The following is a 19,223-nucleotide window of genomic DNA, read 5'->3' on the forward strand; positions in this document are numbered from 1 at the left end:
CCATCAGCACGTTTCGCGGTACATTTAAAAAGCCTGCCACGAAGGATTGCACGAATCTATGCTTGTAACATTATTTCAGCCATCTGAATTATAAATCTTATCACGAAGTATTTTTGACTGAGCTGCAAATATTAATTAGCAACAAGTAAGAAGGTGCAGAGGAACAAAGACGCGTGAAAGGGACTAAATAATAATAGTTATTTAGCCCACAAGTGCAATGTGTATACAAAATAAATACTTTATGTATATATATGTTATTTATATTGTCATGAAGATTGGGTGATTGACATTTTCATGAATGGCATTAGAACATTCATTGTCACCAGTTTGCAAACAATGAAAAATAAAATCACTTCCATGCTTCTTGATCTAAGAATCAAAATCGAAATTGTCTTATAAGACTCAGTTTGGTGTTACAAATTATTTCTAACTGATGGGATCAGTGTGAATTATGAACAGAAACATACAATTCACATGCAAACCTATAATGCATTTAGGGCCATAGGTTTCTAGAACTAGCAACTGTTATCATTTTATTTAAAGCAACGTATAGGTATCCCCTATATGTTGCTTTAAATAAAATGATAACAGTTGGTAATGGTAAATGATAATGTTGGTGAAATCAAGGAGTCTTTAAGGATTATAGCAAACCCCTCTCTGTGATAATCCAGGGATTATTTCTAAAAATAAAAACCCTGATCAGCAATCCCAGTATATGGGGATAAAACTGATGGGGTATTTTTTCCCATTACAGTGTGCAATGTGTCATTGATTTGAATTAGACAACAGGGTTGCTGCAAATAAAAAGTCGTGCATCATATACAGTTCTATAACAAAAAATTGTTTACATTTACATTGATTCATTTAGATAGTAGCAAAAGCAATTTACAAATGAGGACAATCACAAGCAATTTATCATAAAAAGCCAACAATTCGCAACAGAAAATAGAGAAAGGAGAAATTATATATTAGAATTAGAGAATTCAAATATTTATTTATTTATTGGATGGTTGGGCGACTGTGTCATCTCCATAATGTTTATAACAATGTAAAGGGTGCTCAAGAGTTCACGTTTCAGATGTACATTGTTGTTTCCATATCCTTTCCTTTGGTTCTTGAATTCTTTTTTATTTATTTTTTTAAGTTGGCAAAAATTGCAAGATAGGATATTCCTGTGATGGGGCAGCTAAAGATCTGCTGAAGTTTGTCTACCAGAAATGTTATCATTCAGCCTGAGCCTGAGGGCAGATAGGCCTGTTTAATTGGAACAGCATTAAAAATAACCTCAAGAAATATCAGGGGCATATCACAGCACAAGTGCCCATTTCATTACGCCAGAGATCTTGGCAAGAGTTGTAAATGCCAAAGACAGGAAAAGCAAACTGAAAGAAGTTGGTAATGGTTTTGGGATACAAATAATCAAACCACTGTAGAACCACTAGGAAAAAAAAAGTTTTCAAGATGTATGTTATTTTTCAAAAATATCATACATTCTGAATTTTAAGTGAGAATACAGTCACTACATTTAGGATACAATAGAATTCATGAGGTTATGGCTGAATTCCGTTTTTTTTTTTTTGTCTATTGAGTTTTAAAAAGAGGAACATTGTAGTACTCTAAGATTTGTTAAATAACACAAGCCTGTCTGCAAAACAAGAACTTGTCTGGAATTTTCTCCCATTTTTTAAAAATGGTTTAAAGTAGACTATGAATGCTGTAATTCACCACTAATAATGGGCCACCCTGCTGGCAAGAGAATAAATTCATCACTTTAAAACATGCTTGTCCCTGGGGCAGAAGCAGAGATGTAGGCTAATTGTGGAGCACTAGACTTTGAAGAGGAGTGCTCAGCAGAACAGAGAAGATTTTTGGTTGATTGCCAAACCAAGCAAACTCTCAAGGAAGTAGTTTTCATACAAAGACAGGACACTGTTCAGATTGGTAGAGATTAATCTGCTTCAGATCCACAGTGTGCATTGTTTACTGTAAGAGTTGGTAAGATGTTTAAAGAATGTATTTATTAGTGCTGGGCAACTGATTTTATTTTTCTCCACGAATAATTGCATGATTGTCTCCGATTAATTGGAATTAATCGGATTGATATGCACAAAACTAATATTGCATTCAAAAGTAGTGTATTGTGCTTTTTTCATTTAAAAGTACTGCTATATGAACAAAAGTGCAATAACAATTGGTTTGCAAACACTTTAAACAAATAAGGTGATTTTTTACAACAGTTTTCCTTTTACATAGTAGCAGTTAAAATACTTCTTGTAAAACTTTACTTAGTTAAACATTAATGTAACTACACTAAATATAAAACAAGCTATTTAGCGATAGACGTGTCATATATTGTGAGAGGGATGTGTGTCACCGCATCCCATACAACTAAAAATAATAAACTACAAAGTTGCACAAACAATGCTCTCCACTGTGCTGAGCAAGCGCTCCTCTGCTGTGTTCACGTGCTATCGGAAACTTTCTGTTTCCAACTTATAGAGTTGTGATTACGAGCTCGTTGCATTCTTTTCTGTTAAAAATAACAGTGGACAGTGGTTTGTGAATGCTGATGCTTAGCCTAAATAATTTGTTTAGGAGCATCCCCTGCTGTGACCCATGATTTGACTGTATTTGTATTCAAAGCCAGTGAGCAACTGACTTTCATAATAATAAAAAATAATCAATTAATGTGTTAACGCGATAATAACAAGGTATTATGACTATAGTTTATTTGGATTATTTATCTGCCATTATCAATAACTAATAGGTTGACCCTATACAATGTGTGTTTGTGTGGTAAATAACCACTCAGATATGGTTGTTTTGAACCATTATTGTGGCATACCTTCAACTGTAGCAGATGGACTTGGGGTGTTCAGCATGAATCCATCGGGCACCATTGTATTAGAGTAGCCAATGCTGAAATATGCAGAAAATGAACAAATTATGACTCACTTTGTTCATTAAAACAATACATCATAGCTCAGAAAAGAATTTAGTGTCCTTGACAGTGGAAATGAAAACATGTACCTTGCTACATGTACTCCACTTCAGTATATTTAATTTTTTCTGATGCTGAATCTCTACATGTGAATTTCAAGCAGATGGAGGCAAAGCTGGAGCTCTGCTGCAACCATTAATAGCCATTTACTAACAGTTCTGGATTTAATGCGATGTCCCTCCGAACTGTCAAAGCCTCCAACATTTTATTTATGGCCTTAAAATGTTATTATTATTTTTTGGCAAATTTACTCTTTACATGATTGGTTCATCACCACAGTTAAATTGTTATAGTGTGTTTTTTTTATATATAAATATATGATATGATTTTATATTTTAAAAGATTATAGATTCATTTTTATCATTAATTTACTATAAAACATAGGCTACAAAATTAACTACTGTAAGCTAAACCAAAATAATAAAGTTGTCAAAGCAAAGCATACAAGTGCTTTATTATAAAGTGCTAGTGAAAAAAAGTCAAATCTGGAATTGAGTACAAGTGAAAACACGAAGCACGTCCATCAAACAGCTAGGCCTACATTGTCTCAATCTTGTGATAGAAATGGTCAACTAATACAATTCACGAGCTTCTAACGCCCCCTTCTGATCATTGAGTAACCAGCAACTGTCAAACTTTCCGATGCTGAAACGTGACAACAGACGATTTGTAAACATTTTAAGCAGGCTTCTGTTTTTTTTTTTTTTTTTAATCCTTTACCACAATAGGAATCGAACGTGAATCTGTTGGATTGAAATATTCACACTGTCACTAAACATCTTCTTACCAGCTTGAATAATACATAAAGTTTTCTGTATTTATTTATTTTCTACAAGAAGTAGTTAGACATTGCTTTAAAATATTAAAAAGTCACTGATATACACTACTGGTCAAAAGTTCAAGGTCAGTCTGTTTCTTTTTTCTTTTCTTTTTTACTTGCTTTTATTTAAAGTTGAATTAAAATGACCAATAGTGAGAGTAAGATGTTACAAAAGACATTCTGTGAAATGTTGTGTATTTTGTAAAATCTTTTGTTAAATCTTGCAAAAACCTTTCCACAAAACAAAATGAAGCAGCACAACTGCTTTCAAAATTCATGAAAATGAGAAATGTTCATCAGATCCTCATATTTAAATTATTTCTAAAGAATCACGTGAAACTGAAGACAGGAGAATTGGCTGCAGAAAATTCAGCTATACAGGAATAAATTACAAAAAAAAAAAAAAACATATTTTAAGTTGAAGTAATATTTTTTAATATTGCTGGAGTTTTTTTTTTTTTTTTTTTTTTTTTTATAAATGCAGCCTTGGGGTGCTTAAGAAACTTCCAGAAACATTAATAAAAACATCTTGCCCACCCCAATGTGAAAGATAGTGTATGAACATATATTGTCAATATTGCAATTATTCCTTTTAAAATGTAGTGTAAAATTACAATAGTGCTTTTCAGCTAGGTTACATACTGAGTCTGTGATTGGAATAATATTTAATTATACAAGGCCTTATGGGTTGTGTTCAGGATATTTTAACATGAGATTGGCTAACTGTAAAACTTTAATTTAATTTCACAACATTTTATATGTTCAGGCCTGAGATTGAAGAGAGAGCAGCTGGGGCCACATATTGTGCAAGCATGAAGGAGCTGTTACAGAGGTCAGACTTGGTCATGGTGCTGGTCAATCTGTCCCCTCAGACGCACAAACTGATTGCTGCCAAACAGTTTGCCATGATGAAACCCAATAGCACCTTTATCAACATTAGCAGAGGTAATGTAATAGGCTGGAAAAAAAGCAATCCAATTAAACAGAAGCAGCCCTGTTTGAGAATTACTTTCCTTGTCGTAGGCTTGGTAGTGGACCAAGATGCTTTAGTGGATGCTCTCAAGAAGAAAATTATACGAGCTGCTGCTTTAGATGTCATGTTTCCCGAACCACTTCCGTGGTTTGTTTTGCTCTGCATGTTTTTGTTAAACAAACTTGCTTAAATCACTATAAGGAGGATAGTCAAATTGCTATGAAGGTATTTTTGGTGCAAAATAACTGAGTGTCTGTGACAGTGGAATTAGTAGTTGTAGAGAATAGCCACACATGTGTACCAGTAAATTTGAAGTCACAGACAAATGTTGCTAACTTTTTTCTTTCCTTTTTCACAAACACCACACAATAGCTACACCATCTTGAATCCTTCACTGCAGGTGCACAAATCCTATTCTACGAAATCACAAATCAACTGGTATGCTCGCATGTTTTGCTACTGTTGCAAATCAGTATGTGAATTCTTGCAATGAGATTTGCACACTTGTATAGAATAGCAGTGTCACATGCTCTCCCTTTTTCACCACATATCTGTGTGACATGGTGCAAAAGTGATTTGTGGTGCAAAACGGAGAGCGTGTTAAACTTGTCATTTGTAAGTGAAAAACAGCTTTGAGACTCGTAGCAGCAGATTCATGCCATTGTCATTATGCACTTGTGTTTGTGCTAGAAAAAGCATCCAAGGGGAAAAAAAGTATATATATATATATGTAAAAAAAACATTCTACAAGTGTGCACATCTCATTGCAAGAATTCAAATACTGATTCGCGGATGTATAAAATGTGTCCGTGACTTTACATTTTTTATGCAGGTGTGTGTGAATGTATTTTGCACTTATACAGTCTATGGTTTTGCGCCATATTCACCGCAGCATTAGTAGCAAAACGTGAGCTTACCAGTTTCTTGATTTGTGATTTGTAGAATAAAATTTGTGCAGCTGCTGTGAAGGATTCGAAAAGGTGTAACTATTGTGTTTGTGGAAGAGGAAAAAGAATCTATGAGTTTGCAACTTTTGTCTGTGACTTCAAATTTACTGGTACACCTCTGTCACAGACGCTTAGTTGTTTTGCATCAGAAATACCTTCATAAATTGCAAACCTAAATGTTTTTTGTTGTTGTTGTTATAAATGATATGCTTCTTGTTTATATACATATCCCCTGCTGTCCTTCCCAAATGTCATGTAGGAACCCACACCGTGGAGACCTCACAGATCACAGTGGAGTGGATGACCAATGCCTTGGCCGCTGTAACTGGAGGCCAGCTTCCTGATGAAGTCAAGGCATAGAGCCAGAACACAGAGCCATCTGTTCCTCCTTTGTTTTTAACCAGCAAAACATAGAAATACTAATAGATTTAGTAATCTTTTTCATTTGTTTTGTGGTTTGTGCATATGAGTCATTTTTTAAATGCTTTGTGTATGTTAATTCAGTAGCCTAAAGGATATTAAAGGATGTGTTTGTTAGATTTGAACAGCACAGTATAAATTTTTTTTTTTTTTTGTCTCTCAGATTTCTGACCATTAAAAAATATCATGATGCTGATAAAGAATTAATAAAAAATAAACTTGACAATACAGTTATGCGTGGGTGTCTTTTCATACTTTATACAGCACACATTCTATATTATATGAATTTTAGGGAAAAAAATTAGGTACGTATTTTTGTTTGTTACTTTTATGTTATGTATTTACATAGGAAGATTGCATGATAATTTATTACGTTTTAGAATATACATTTTACTTTTATCTATCTGTCCCTCTATTTATACAGTGTACAGAGAGAGAGAAGTCTTATAATAAGAGACACATATTGTAATCTACTGCCTGGGCAGTGTCGTAGTTTCCGTGTTGTCCCGTCTTTTGACAAGCCAATCCTCCTGTTTTTCCGCGTTTTCAGTGGTGTGAACACGTAACGCTATTTTGTCATGAGCCAAACAAAACCCGAGTGGTCGTCGGTTAGTGGCTCGTTGACCGCTCACCGGACAACATGAACCGGGCGCTTAGAAAGTCTCAGTCTCTGCGGTGCTGCTCGGTCCTCGAGGTGAAAAGTAAAGTAAGTTGACATGTAGCCTACTTTTATTCTGACTACTGATCTGTAGCATGTATCTTTCATTTATTATATAACCATACAATATCTTTGTTTCTGGCGGGAGCCTGTGTATTTACTACTATGTGAGACTTTATTAAATCTTTTTGGAATTACACATTCTTCAGATTTGACAGAACGTGTCTTAGTGTCTTATTAGTGTCTCACTGGTTATTTTGGCGCTCTTATTTAAGTATTATTAGACTGAAAGGAAATACCTTTGTAAAACAATAGCTTAAACAATCAAAACCTACACAATATCCAGAAACGGCTCACTTCTAAAATATGTCCATTGTTTCAGCTGACTGAATGCAGCCCCAGGTCATTCACAGCTTCTTGTCCAGTAAAGCATACAAGTGTGATATTGTGTTTTCAAGGTGCCTATATTAATTTCATACAATTTCACTTCTCTTTACAGTATGGTGCAGAATTCCGGAGGTTTTCCCTGGACCGCTGTGAGCCTGGCAGGTATAAAGACTTCCACAGGCTCATTGTGCGTTTACATCACTTATGGCAAATGGATGTCCTTATCGGATATGCGGATGTCCAAGGAGAGCTGCTGCCCATCAATAATGATGACAACTTTTGCAAGGCTGTGACCTCCACACAATCTTTACTGCGTATCTTCATTCAGCTTCAAGGTATACGGGAAGGGAAAAGAGGCTAGCTATTAATACAGACATCTTTAATTTCCTTTTAAATAATCTCTGCTCCACACACGTTGATGTACTCTTTCTATTCCTCTTAAATATTATAATGTATGTGTACCAAAGGGCATTATTTTTCAAATACATAGCATGGATATACATTTTTATACTTATACAGCAAGACATCTTTCTGAATGAAAATAAATTGTGGATATTTCATTATATGGAATAAATAATTTTAAAACCTTAAGGCCTTTAAAAAATAAGACTTTTTTTAAGGCAGTTTTCCTTCTGAGCTTCTTAAAGAAGAAGGAATAGAAAAATGAAGAAAGGGAAGGGATTTATCTTGTTAGAAATCATGGACTTGAGTATAATTGCTTTGTATTTCCTTGTGTTTGTTTGTTAGATTGAGAAGATTATCTTGTAGCTTTCCGTCCTGGTTCATGTGATCTCTATCACAGCTCTTAGAAGTTCCACAGTAATGTGAAAATAATTCTGGAAATAATGTAAGAATAAATATAAACAAAAATAAATAAATGTAAACGTAAGAATAATTGCAAATAAATAAAATTTAAGCTAAAATTGTAACCAGTTACATTTTTGTATTCAGGTAGAAAGTCTCTTCTCAGTCAGTTTTAATATAAGTTAAAAATATAATCATAATCATCTGATTTAAGAATTTCAGAACTGCTGAAAATGCTTCATACAGCTTTCTGTCCACACTGTTTTACAGAGGAGGCTGACCAGTTTATCACAGCTGCTGAAGATACAACAAAACGAAAGAAATCTGTCAGCCAGAGAAAAACACCATTCCAGATCAGCATGCCACTGAACTTCCGCCCTGTTTCGTCTATCATTGACGTGGACATCATACCAGAATGCCACCGAAGGGTGCGTCTGTATCGCCAGGGCTCGGACAGACCTCTGGGGTTTTACATTCGTGATGGTACCACTGTCAGGGTTACTCCATACGGTTTGGAAAAGGTTCCGGGCATCTTTATCTCCCGCATAGTTCCCGGAGGACTGGCGGCTTGCACGGGACTGCTGGCTATTAATGACCAGGTCCTGGAAGTGAATGGTATTGATGTTACGCAGAAGTCTTTGGATCAGGTAACTGACATGATGATCGCAAACAGCCACAACCTCATCATCACAGTGAAACCTGCAAACCAGCATAACAACATAAGGCAAAAAAGCTGCAGTTCCTCAAGCTCGGGACACTATTTTGAGAGCACGCACTCCGTAAGCTATCCAGGGCTACCTTTGTTAATGAAAGCTTATGGTTTAGGTAATGGCTCTGAAAGCGAAGAGGATGCAGATGTGTTTGTGGAGAGCCCCATCAAACACCTGTCCCGACATCCGGGTTCTTCAGCGTCCTCTCATTCTTCTCAGCCATATGTTAATACTTGCTACAGGCCCAATGTTTCTGCCAGACGGGCCAACTCGCTCATTTCGGCTGCAGCCTATCACTCTCAGCCTTGTCTTGCTCATACACCTCACACTGACCACAGCGTCCCTCATCACGGGCATCGGACCTCCCAACAGCATTTCGGCTGTAATCCAGCCATCAGACAGGAAAGCTCCAGTACCCATGACATTCTAAACACGTGGCACGTAGATCTGAGTCGCCATTTACTGTTGCCCCAGGGGGCAATGGAGGAAGATGGAATTGTTGTTATTTTGTAAAAGATAAACCGAAAATGCACCACCCAACTCTGAACTATAATTTATAAATTACTCGATAATATAATTACTTGCATGTCAGGTTTTTACTGATAATTTTATGATTACTGTGGATACTGCATGTGAAGAAATTTTTTTTTTGTTATCCATCATAGAAATACTTTCTGAAAAGCCTTAGATCATTAATCCAAAATACAAATTCTGTCAACATTCAATCACCCTCATATGACCCCCAAATCTGTATGTTTGTTTTATTTGGAACAAAAATGAAGACATTTTGAAAAATGTTATTAATCAAACCTTTGGTATCAATGGTGACTGTTGACTGTAATTGTATGGTAAAAGTCTGAAGTTTGGAATTACACGAGGCTGAATAATTAAGGCAATTTTTTAACTTTTGGGTGAGCTATGCATTTAATAAAATTAATTGGAAAATACAACACTTTTACATTTAATTAAATGCACTTCTACTCAAATACTTTGTGTATAACAAATATAACTGAAAACCCCAATAAATTTAGGTTAATATATATGTGTTAAACTAACATTGTTGAATCTCTTTCAGTTAATTAGCACATGAATCAGTGATTCATGAATTGGTGCTTAGTGTTGTTTTCTACCAGATCTGTCTCATATGTTTTCTTACAAAAAAGTAATTATATTAGAAAATTCCTATTACACACAACACATTTCTATCATTTATTATGTAGTCCAGCACAGTTTGCTTAATCAAACATCTATTTTGACCAATTAAAGTTGACTGCACAAAATGAAATGAAGTCTGTTCAAGAATTGTGTTGTATTAGCTCAATCAAGGAAATTTTCTGAATGCATTTCAAAATTTGCATTACAGCATGATTGCACTTGTAATTTGTGTGTAATTGCATTCTTATCCAAACATAAAATTAGTATAATTAAGTATTTTTTAATACAGATGCTTGTTGTAATTTATTGGATTTCTTTGCTCTTTGTTCTTAAAGGAACACTCCGCGTATTGAAAATAGGGTCATTTTCCAATTCCCCTGTTAAACAGTTGAGTTTTAATAACACACAAATGGTGTGCACATCCCAAACATCCAAATAGGATGCAGGTGCAAGACAACTGAATACTATAATCAAATAAAAAAATGAAGCCTGCACACTGAGAACTACTGCTCCAGAAGAATTTAATTAATTAAGCTCAAGCAACGTTTCGTCCTTCGAAGGTCGAAACATTGCTTGAGCTTAATTAATTAAATTCTTCTGGAGCAGTAGTTCTCAGTGTGCAGGCTTCATTTTTTTATTTGAAAACAGTTGAGTTTTACCATTTTCTAATCCATTCAGCAGATCTTTGGGTCTGACGATTGCACATTTAGCTTAGCATAGATCATTGAATCTGATTAGACCGTTAGCATCTCGCTCAAAAATGACCAAAGTGTTTCTATATTTTTCCTATTTAAAACTTGACTCTTCTGTATATAATGTGTACGGAAAATGAAAAGTCTTGAGGCTGATATGGCTAGGAACTATATTCTCATTCCGGCGTATTAATCAAGGAACTTTGCTGCCGTACCATGGGTGCCGCAGGTGCAGTGATATTACGCAGCACCTGAAAATAGGTTTATTGGAAGTTTCCTAGCTGGGACTATTTCCTGCAGATCAGCTGAATGGATTTGACGGTAAACGGTAAAACCCAACTGTTTAACTCTGAAGTCTGAAAATGAGCCTATTTTAAAAACTCATTATCAATTTGAGCTACAGTGAATCTGGTGCTCTTCCTCCAGGCCTGTGTAGACAAACTGAATTTTAGATCATAGCATTAAATAAACATACATGCTTACAATACATAATATATGCTTACTAACCCTAACTTCTTAATAGTGTTTGTAGCACTATCATCACTGTATCAGGAAACTGGTACTCACACAGACCGCAGGACGAGCTCCCCCTGCTGGCCTCATCGACCTCGTCCAGGAGCAGCCTGAGCTTTCCCAGGAGGAGCTGACAGCTACAGGTTGATGGCTGCTTGCTGTTACAGACGGTCCCCACAAGCATCCCATAAACTCTTCGTCCATGAAAAAATAAAATCAATATATGTTTTGGAAAAAGCTACATCTTCCATACCGACACAATCATGGTAAGCACAAAGGGCCATCCTGTTTAATGTTTATCTGTTTGGCTGTTCTTCTCACTAGTTTTATATTCACGGAACAACACTGGTCAAATAAAGCTAACACAAGACTCTATTAAACTAAAAGGATAGTTCAACCATAAATAAAAACTCAATATTTACTCACCTTCATGTTGTTCCAAACCTGACCGATTTGATATCTTCTGTAGAAGATATTTTGAAGAAACCGTTTTGGTCACCATTGACTTCCATTGAATGGACAAAGAGAAACACTTGAGACTTTTCTTAAAATATCTTCTGTTTATGTTCCACAAAATAAAAAAAATCACACAAATCTGAAATGACGCAAGGGTTTAATTGCCATCTTTGGGTGAACCATACCTTTTAGTTCAAAGGTGCATTTATTAAGTAACATGGACAACAAAAGGATTCTGTGAAACGTTGATGGCTGGTTTGATTGTAATGAAGTTTGCAGTGTGCTGTTGTTTTACATTTATTCTCAAACCGTTGGGGGCCATTTAGGTCCTTGTATTCACAGAGACCAATGGATAGATAGACCTCCCATACTATTCTTTGTCCATTAGTGATAGTCCTTATGCAGATCTGTTCTAGGTACATACATGTTCTTCATTGCACTTGTGAATACTCAGTAGTTTTAAACTGAACTGACCTGCTGTGGCAAAATCAGCATTGATGCAAGAGACCCTCTAAATAGCATTTTATATTATAATAGACAACAATCAGCACTCATATTGCCTTCTCATCATCATGTCACACTTGAATCCATCGATCCATCTTCCCATAAAGCAGCTCTGAAGGTGTTGTTGTGCCACAGGTGTGTCTACATCACTCACAGGTGAAGACCCCAGCCATGGGGTTATGGGTTAATTCCAGTTACCAATGACCATCACTTTGATCAACTTTGCAAGATCAGCCTACCTTTCTCCCATTGGTGGATCTGCACTATGCAATATGTAAATCAGAAAACGTCACTTCCTGTCTTCCTGTACGCCATGTTTTTCATCAGGAGTGGGGTGATGTTTTAGTGAGATAATCAAAAGTGGGCAATCCTGCGCTCTGTTCAGGTTTCAGCAGACGATCACCAGTGCAACAAGGAACGCGGATTGAGCGCAACCCGGATGCTTCGCGCGATGAAGTAGCCGAATCCGTACTGCGCGCCTTCCAGTGACGCCGGAAGAAAACGGGCGCACGCAGACACCCATCCACTCAATCGCAGTTCTGTGCCGAAGTACCTGAGGTAGATCCAGGTTTAGTCATTAATACAGTTCGGATTGTGTATGACATATGTCGTTTCTTTTCTTTCTTGCTTTGATACTACTTAAAATCCATGGCTGGTTATAAAATGGAAATTATAATGATGTGTCCGAGGATGGTTTGAAATACAGATCTCGCTAGGTACAGTTACAACTAACGTTAGCTGTATTTATTATAAATATGTTATAGGCCTCAATAATAGGCTATGTTCATTTAGAGATTTCTTAAATGTCCATTAGATTCTTGCCAAATACAGTTTGGTGTTTAAAAAGCGCAGTGCATTGATTTGACAGGCTGTTCAACGTTTCGTAATATTTCTGTTTTCGTTTACAGGATCAGCAAAATGTATCAAATTCCAGTGAAGAATCTGACAAAACTCAGACGTCCAAGGAAACGCGTCAAAAATATTTTGTGTGACATCGGGATGCAGCAGTGTCAAGATTTATTGGAGGTAACTTGGGTTATGTTTATTCCAGCATCTGGTTAATGCTCGATTCTGATTGGCTGACACGTTTAAGGTGATGTTTATTTGGTAACTGCATTATACAGTATGAAGCTGTCCCAAGTTCTCACTACAGTACGCTTTAGTATGACTTTACCAAATTACAGTGCCTTCCGTAAGTATTGGAAAAGTAAAAGCAAAATAGCTTTCTCTGCTGTGGAGTCAAGACATATGCAAATATGATTAAAAGATGAATATGAGACAAAACTACAGAATGTCACATTTTATTATTAGGTCTATTGACACACACGTTTTACCAAATAAAAAGGACAGCACTTTTAGAGTTCATCCAACTATTTGATGCGAGCATAAGTATTGGAACAGTTGAATTTAAGGCAGATGTACAAGATTAAAAGCTAATATTTATTTGCAGATCCCTTGCATGCAATCACAGCAGTGAGTCTGCAACCCATAGACATCACCCGACTCTCAGTCTTATGCTTTGAAATGCTTTTCCCCAGACTTTAATGCAGCCAATTCCAACTGTTGCTTGTTTTGGGGAGTTTCTGTCTTTAGTCTCCTCTTCAGCTGGTGAAATTAATGTTCAATCGGATTTAAATCTGGAGATTGATTTGGGCAACCTAAGACTTTCCTGTGCCCTGATAAAGTCCTTGACTGAACTTTCAGGGTGTTTTGGGTCATTTGTCCTGATCTAATATGAAGTGCTTTCTAATGAGTTTGGTGGCATTTTCTTGAATATTGGTAGCCAAGATGAGTTTGTACCCTTCCAAATTAATTTTGCTACTTCCATCATACATTAAGTCATCATTAAAATGAAGAGGTCCTGTTCTAGAGACAGCCATTCATACCCATGCCATGACACCACCTCCACCAAACTTTACAGATGAGGTTGTATGCTTAGGATCATTTGCAGTTCTGTTTTTTTTCTCCACACTTTTGCTTTCCAAACACTTAGTCAAGTTCATCAACTCAGTTCCAAAACTCTACTGGCTCACATTTTTTAAGAATCTTGCCTTTCTAGGTTTGGTGCTGATCAGAGGTTTGCGTCTTGCTGTGTAGCTTCTGTAATTCTGTGTCAAATTCTCCCGTGGACTGTAGATTGAGAGAGCATCACCACAGCTTTCTGGAGGTTGTTGGTGATTTTACAGACATGCATTTTAGCGTTCATTTTCACAGCTTTTATGATTTGTCTGTCATCAACTACTGTTGTTTTTCTCTGCTGATCAGGTCGTCGTTGGTTGCTGATGTCACCGGTAGTTTCCAAACTCTTGATTTCTCCATGCCCTTTGTTATAGTTCTAATTGACTTCCTCTTTTCTTTGAGCATCCAAATTGCTTGCTTTTCTTCCAGAGTCGGCTTCCTCGTCTTCATCCTGGTTTGTGTGTGTCATCGTCGAATGCAAGACTTAGAATGCAAAATCTATGGATATAACTGATAAGACACATTCCCTGCTCTTAATATCTGAAGAATGAATGCACCAGGACACAGCTGAACACTTAAAAAGACTTGTGAGGCAACTGTTCCAATACTTATGCTCACATCAGATAGGGAGATGAAACTCTAAAAGTGCTGATCCTCTTAGCTGGTAAAACATCTTTGTGTTGAATCATCCAGTAATAAAATGTGACATTCTGTAGTCATCATATTTACAGATTTATTGACCCCACAGCAAACAGAACAATTGTCCTTACTGTTTCAGTGTTTATGGAGGACACTGTATTTCAGTAATTTCAAAACACTTTTCAAAGTGTCACAACAAAAGAACAAGAGAAAAACTAGATATCGGCAAAAAATAACAAGTTTCAGAAATTAAAGTTGCGAAGTAACAGAGACGGCTCTTTATTTTCCACATTGTAGAGTACATCAGAAACAGATTATTGAAAAAAATAAATAAAAATCTAGGGCGGGGATTTAGTTCTATTTTTTGGCTATAAATTTGATGGAAGCAGATCTGAATGCGAGCTTGGAGTCGATTATAAGGAAGAGGTGAAGTTTAAACAGACCATATGATTGGAGAAGTACAGTGTGTGTCACCAGAAAGAAGTCCGTCACTTCACCAGAAGATTGAGTTATGTTGTTAATTGGTCCTTAATGACAAAAATGGTAATGCACAATATATTGATTATCAGCTGAGATTAGTGTTTTTTTATTATCATTATTATTTATCAGTGTACTGATATTGCATATTTGACTTTGCATGCTCCTCTCCATTCATTTTTACATTGTTTAAATGAGTTCTAGATGATAACAAATATAATCTTAATAAGAAATGTGTCTTATGTAGCCCAATAAAACTATATTTTTATTTTTAGTGTGTCTTTTTACAAAATCAGTGATAACGTACACAAATGCTGTTATATCTGCTAATTAAAAAATGACTTTATTTCCAACAGACATACAAATGTTTTGATGCTGGTGATGCAAGTTTTGACAACACAGAATGGGATGATTTCACTGATGGTCATGTTGGCAAAAAGAAAAGAAAGGTGATTATGTATACATATGTTGCTCTGTAAAATATGTTAAAACATTTGTCTTTTTTAATAAAATCAAATGTTTTTTTTTTTAAGTTGGTGATTAAACTTAATCTATAGATTGTACACGCTATTTGTAAATGTTATTTTATGTCATATTAATGCCGATATAACTTTTTTTCCTCAGTATCCATACCGGAGCCAAGCTCTGTGCTGCAGTCTGTGTTGGTACTCCAGCCGGTCAGTACCCACATTCAGAAGTCACATCCATCGCTGTCACTGGAAAGATCTGGATGTGGCCTGTTTGTTAATGTGCCCCTACTGCCCATTTGTCAGCTCTCCGAAGGTCACAGAGCAACACATTCAGTTTTTCCACATGCTCCCATCAAAAACCCATCGTATACCTCTTCACAGCAACCCTAGCCACACTTTGGCCCACACACCGAAAACCGTGTCGGTTACAGTTTCCGCTGATGCTGCCGATGACCGATACACATGCGCAACCTGTGGCTATCATGATTCTTTACTATATGTAATGAAGAAACACGTCCTGGTCAACCACTATGCTGCGATGCTGGATCGCTACTTTGGGCTCGGCTCGGACAGTAAGCAAAAGACTGATGGTGAGCAGATACGTGATGGCGCTTCAGTGAAATATCACTGCAAGTTGTGCAAACTGCCTGCAGAGACCATTGAACATTTACTCTATCACATTTTGAGTTCAGAGAAGCACAAAGATCTGCACTGGCAAATAATGCCTTGTATAATCGAAAAAGACTGCACAAACCAAATGGCTGGACTACAGAATCTGCTGAACCTTGCTCCAAAAGCCATGCAACAGGTCACGTTGCTCGCAAGGCCGAACTATGTGCCACAGCAGATGCAACATGCAAATGGAAATGGTACTGTTCTTCTGGCCGGCCCAAGCAGCACAGCTGCTTTGTTTTGCTCTCCTGGTGCAGGGCAGATGTTTTTGTCCCCACAAACACAAGCTTTACTGTCAGGCACGACTGTTGCCGCTATTCAGAACACACCGCAATCGCAGACCCACAGTGGGATGCCGATAAATATGATGATGCCAAACATGCGGCAGAGCGCACCTAAGACGGTCCCTATCACTATGGCCATGCCCAGGCTACCGCAGACCCATCAAGCACAGCAAGTTCTTCTTCCACCTGGCGTCCAGGTCAACCTCCCGGGTGAAATGGGTGTAAGGTCACCAATTCTTGTTCCTCAAGGTCTTCAGCTGAACCAGTCGGTTCCCAGAGCTCCCCTCATAGCCTCGCAGTCCGTGCGTCTCATTCCCACTGGCAACAAAGTGAATGGTGTCCCAACCTACACTCTAGCACCCGTTCAAGTCACTCTTCCCGTCCACGGCGGTCCCGCTCAAGTGGTACTGACGCAAAATCAGATCAGCCAACCTACTAATTCAGCAGTGGTGCCCGCGGGTCTCATGCCCACAGTTCAGAGGGCGATAAATAGAAATTCTGTGCCGAATGAGTTGGCCGTAATTGCGCCGTTTTTAAAGAAACATGACAATCACACAGTCAAGTGCCTGAGGTGCAAGATTTTACTGACAGAGCAGGGGATTTTCCAGCATTTGTTGCATGGCTTGAAGTGTCTGTTCTGCCCTCAGATGTTCTATTCTTTCAAGCAGATCATGGAGCACACCAATAAAGAGCACAGTTTGAAAATCAAGGAAAACCGGCATTTCATTAAAGAACAGTTTAGTCTCGACTGTGACGACGAGGGGAACCTCATGTTCAACACTTTTAATCTGAACACAGATGTGCCCAAAGATCTTCTTGACAACCGAGAGCTCAACCTTGCACTAGTTACCAGCTCTCAAGAAAAGCTGTACATAAAAATGTATCCAGACAAGGCAGAATATGCAACAACGTTGAAGACAGCGCCTACCGCCTGCCCATTTTGCCAAGCAAAGCTCCAGAACTCTGAGGACTACGAGAGCCATCTTCAAACTAAACACCACATCGTTCCCACCATTCATGCAATACTAAAAACGCCTGCATACAAATGCATGTATTGTTTTGGGGTGTATGCAGAAAAATCGACACAAAAGACAATCTCCATTCACGTGCAACGGTGCCGTTGTGCTCCCAAACCCGTCAAGGAAGCAGAGAGGCAACTGAATCCAGATACGACGGAACGTCTTGATGGTGATTTATGTAACTCTCCTCAGACGGCCAGTTCTTCAGACGTGGCCTGTCAGGACGGCCTTGAAATTGCCAAGCCAAAGAGAGAAGTAATCACTCCGAAGAACAGGAGAAGGAAGTCTAAATCTCCAAAGGAAGAAGTCCCTGAAGTTCCAGTTAAGCTCGTCTTGGAACCAATGGGAATGGAGAAGACCTCATTTGAGGACCGAAAAGACTTCCTTTCGCTATACTTCCACAGAAAGCCGTACGTAACCAAGACCGAAATCGAACTGCTAGCATCCCGTTTGTGGATCAATAAGGCTGACGTAAAGGCTCACTTTAACAGCAAGCTCACCAAGTGCTTGAAAGCAATTCAGAAGAAGAGGGTTTGCGTACGTCTTGGGTTCAAAATGATTGAAGTGAACAAGGTGAAGCACAACCTCTTCATTCCAGAGGTCAAGCCTGTTAAAAAAAAGGTCTTGGACGAGGTGAATCATGGCGGCCTCGTTCCACAGATAACTGATAAAAAAGACGACATGAAGGACATGAAACATGACCTCTTCATTCCAGGGGTACCTGTCACAGTTAAAAAAGAGGATGTGAGTGAAATGGGACATGACCTCTATATCCCAGGGGTAACTGTTAAACAAGAGGATGTGAATGAAATGGAACAAGCCCTCTTCATCCCAGAGGTACAGCCTCTGTAAAAATGGCTAAACAGTTTGTTAGATGAATTATGTTTTTATGCAGCATGTTCACACTAGGATGTAAACCATTGCAAAATGGTTATTTACACATTTATAAGATAGTTTCCCTCTTGGCATTAGTATATTTGGGAAAAAAGGGGAACCTACATCAATGCTGAAAAGACTCTACACTCCACGTTTTTGTATTGTTGTATATAGTTCATATGATGATGTTAAAAATATTTTTGGTTGTTGTTTTGTTTACATATCTTTATTGCAAGAGAAAACACTCACTTTCCCATCTTTTATATTAGAGTCATACATTTGTTTGTTTGTCTGTTTGTTTTTTCACTTGTAATATACATTTGGGGATGTCTGTAGTGAAATAGTTCTGCTTCTAACATTTTATATTATGACTGTACAGAAAATTAAGACGTGGTTAACTATTACTACTAACTGGCAAATTAGGCTGCGATTTAAAGCTGTATCACTGGAAGGGATGCTTTTTTTCCACCTTCATATAATACACTGTAATTATTTCAGACGTGAAAAAGACAAGTGCCTCCATGTCCTATTTAAAGTTTGCAGTTGTATTTGCCTCTTGAAATAAACGTGACTAAATATTACAGATGTGTGGTTTACTAAATAAATTGGTTGTGACTCACTGAACAAGCAGGATTTTCTTTATAATCAACTTATAGGTATTTTATATGTTTACTTTATAATTTGTCATTACATTTATTATACATGGTCAAGACTAAAACTGCTTCTTAAATTTCAGTAATTTTTTTTTTAAGTTGTTAACAGGTTGCTATGAAGGCTACAGTTGTCA

The 19,223-nt window shown here is 37.3% G+C and overlaps 2 protein-coding genes across 2 annotated transcripts; both read left to right on the forward strand.

Moving 5' to 3' along the window:
* The first annotated feature begins 6,641 nt into the window (after positions 1–6,641).
* Positions 6,642–10,260, forward strand: pard6ga (par-6 family cell polarity regulator gamma a). Its single transcript, XM_026284973.1, has 3 exons — positions 6,642–6,867; positions 7,319–7,541; positions 8,281–10,260. Exons 1-3 carry the CDS (start codon positions 6,802–6,804, stop codon positions 9,231–9,233), a joined length of 1,242 nt encoding a protein of 413 aa, XP_026140758.1. The 5' UTR covers positions 6,642–6,801; the 3' UTR covers positions 9,234–10,260.
* Positions 10,261–12,328: 2,068 nt separating this feature from the next.
* On the forward strand, positions 12,329–19,017 carry adnp2a (ADNP homeobox 2a). The gene is made up of 4 exons (XM_026284971.1): positions 12,329–12,598; positions 12,949–13,066; positions 15,472–15,564; positions 15,740–19,017. Exons 2-4 carry the CDS (start codon positions 12,959–12,961, stop codon positions 18,410–18,412), a joined length of 2,874 nt encoding a protein of 957 aa, XP_026140756.1. The 5' UTR covers positions 12,329–12,598; positions 12,949–12,958; the 3' UTR covers positions 18,413–19,017.
* The last annotated feature ends 206 nt before the right edge of the window (positions 19,018–19,223 follow it).

The sequence above is a fragment of the Carassius auratus genome, chromosome 16, assembly GCF_003368295.1.
Source record: "Carassius auratus strain Wakin chromosome 16, ASM336829v1, whole genome shotgun sequence".
In the NCBI taxonomy this organism is placed as follows: Eukaryota; Metazoa; Chordata; class Actinopteri; order Cypriniformes; family Cyprinidae; genus Carassius; species Carassius auratus.

Excerpts from the sequence above, each read along its gene's own strand:
- pard6ga (XM_026284973.1), top strand. The coding sequence starts at position 6,802 with ATGAACCGGGCGCTTAGAAAGTCTCAGTCTCTGCGGTGCTGCTCGGTC. Across the intron at positions 6,868-7,318 it reads TCCTCGAGGTGAAAAGTAAA|TATGGTGCAGAATTCCGGAG; the intron begins GTAAGTTGACAT and ends TTCTCTTTACAG. Across the intron at positions 7,542-8,280 it reads TATCTTCATTCAGCTTCAAG|AGGAGGCTGACCAGTTTATC; the intron begins GTATACGGGAAG and ends ACTGTTTTACAG.
- adnp2a (XM_026284971.1), top strand. The coding sequence starts at position 12,959 with ATGTATCAAATTCCAGTGAAGAATCTGACAAAACTCAGACGTCCAAGG. Across the intron at positions 13,067-15,471 it reads AGTGTCAAGATTTATTGGAG|ACATACAAATGTTTTGATGC; the intron begins GTAACTTGGGTT and ends TATTTCCAACAG. Across the intron at positions 15,565-15,739 it reads TTGGCAAAAAGAAAAGAAAG|TATCCATACCGGAGCCAAGC; the intron begins GTGATTATGTAT and ends TTTTTTCCTCAG.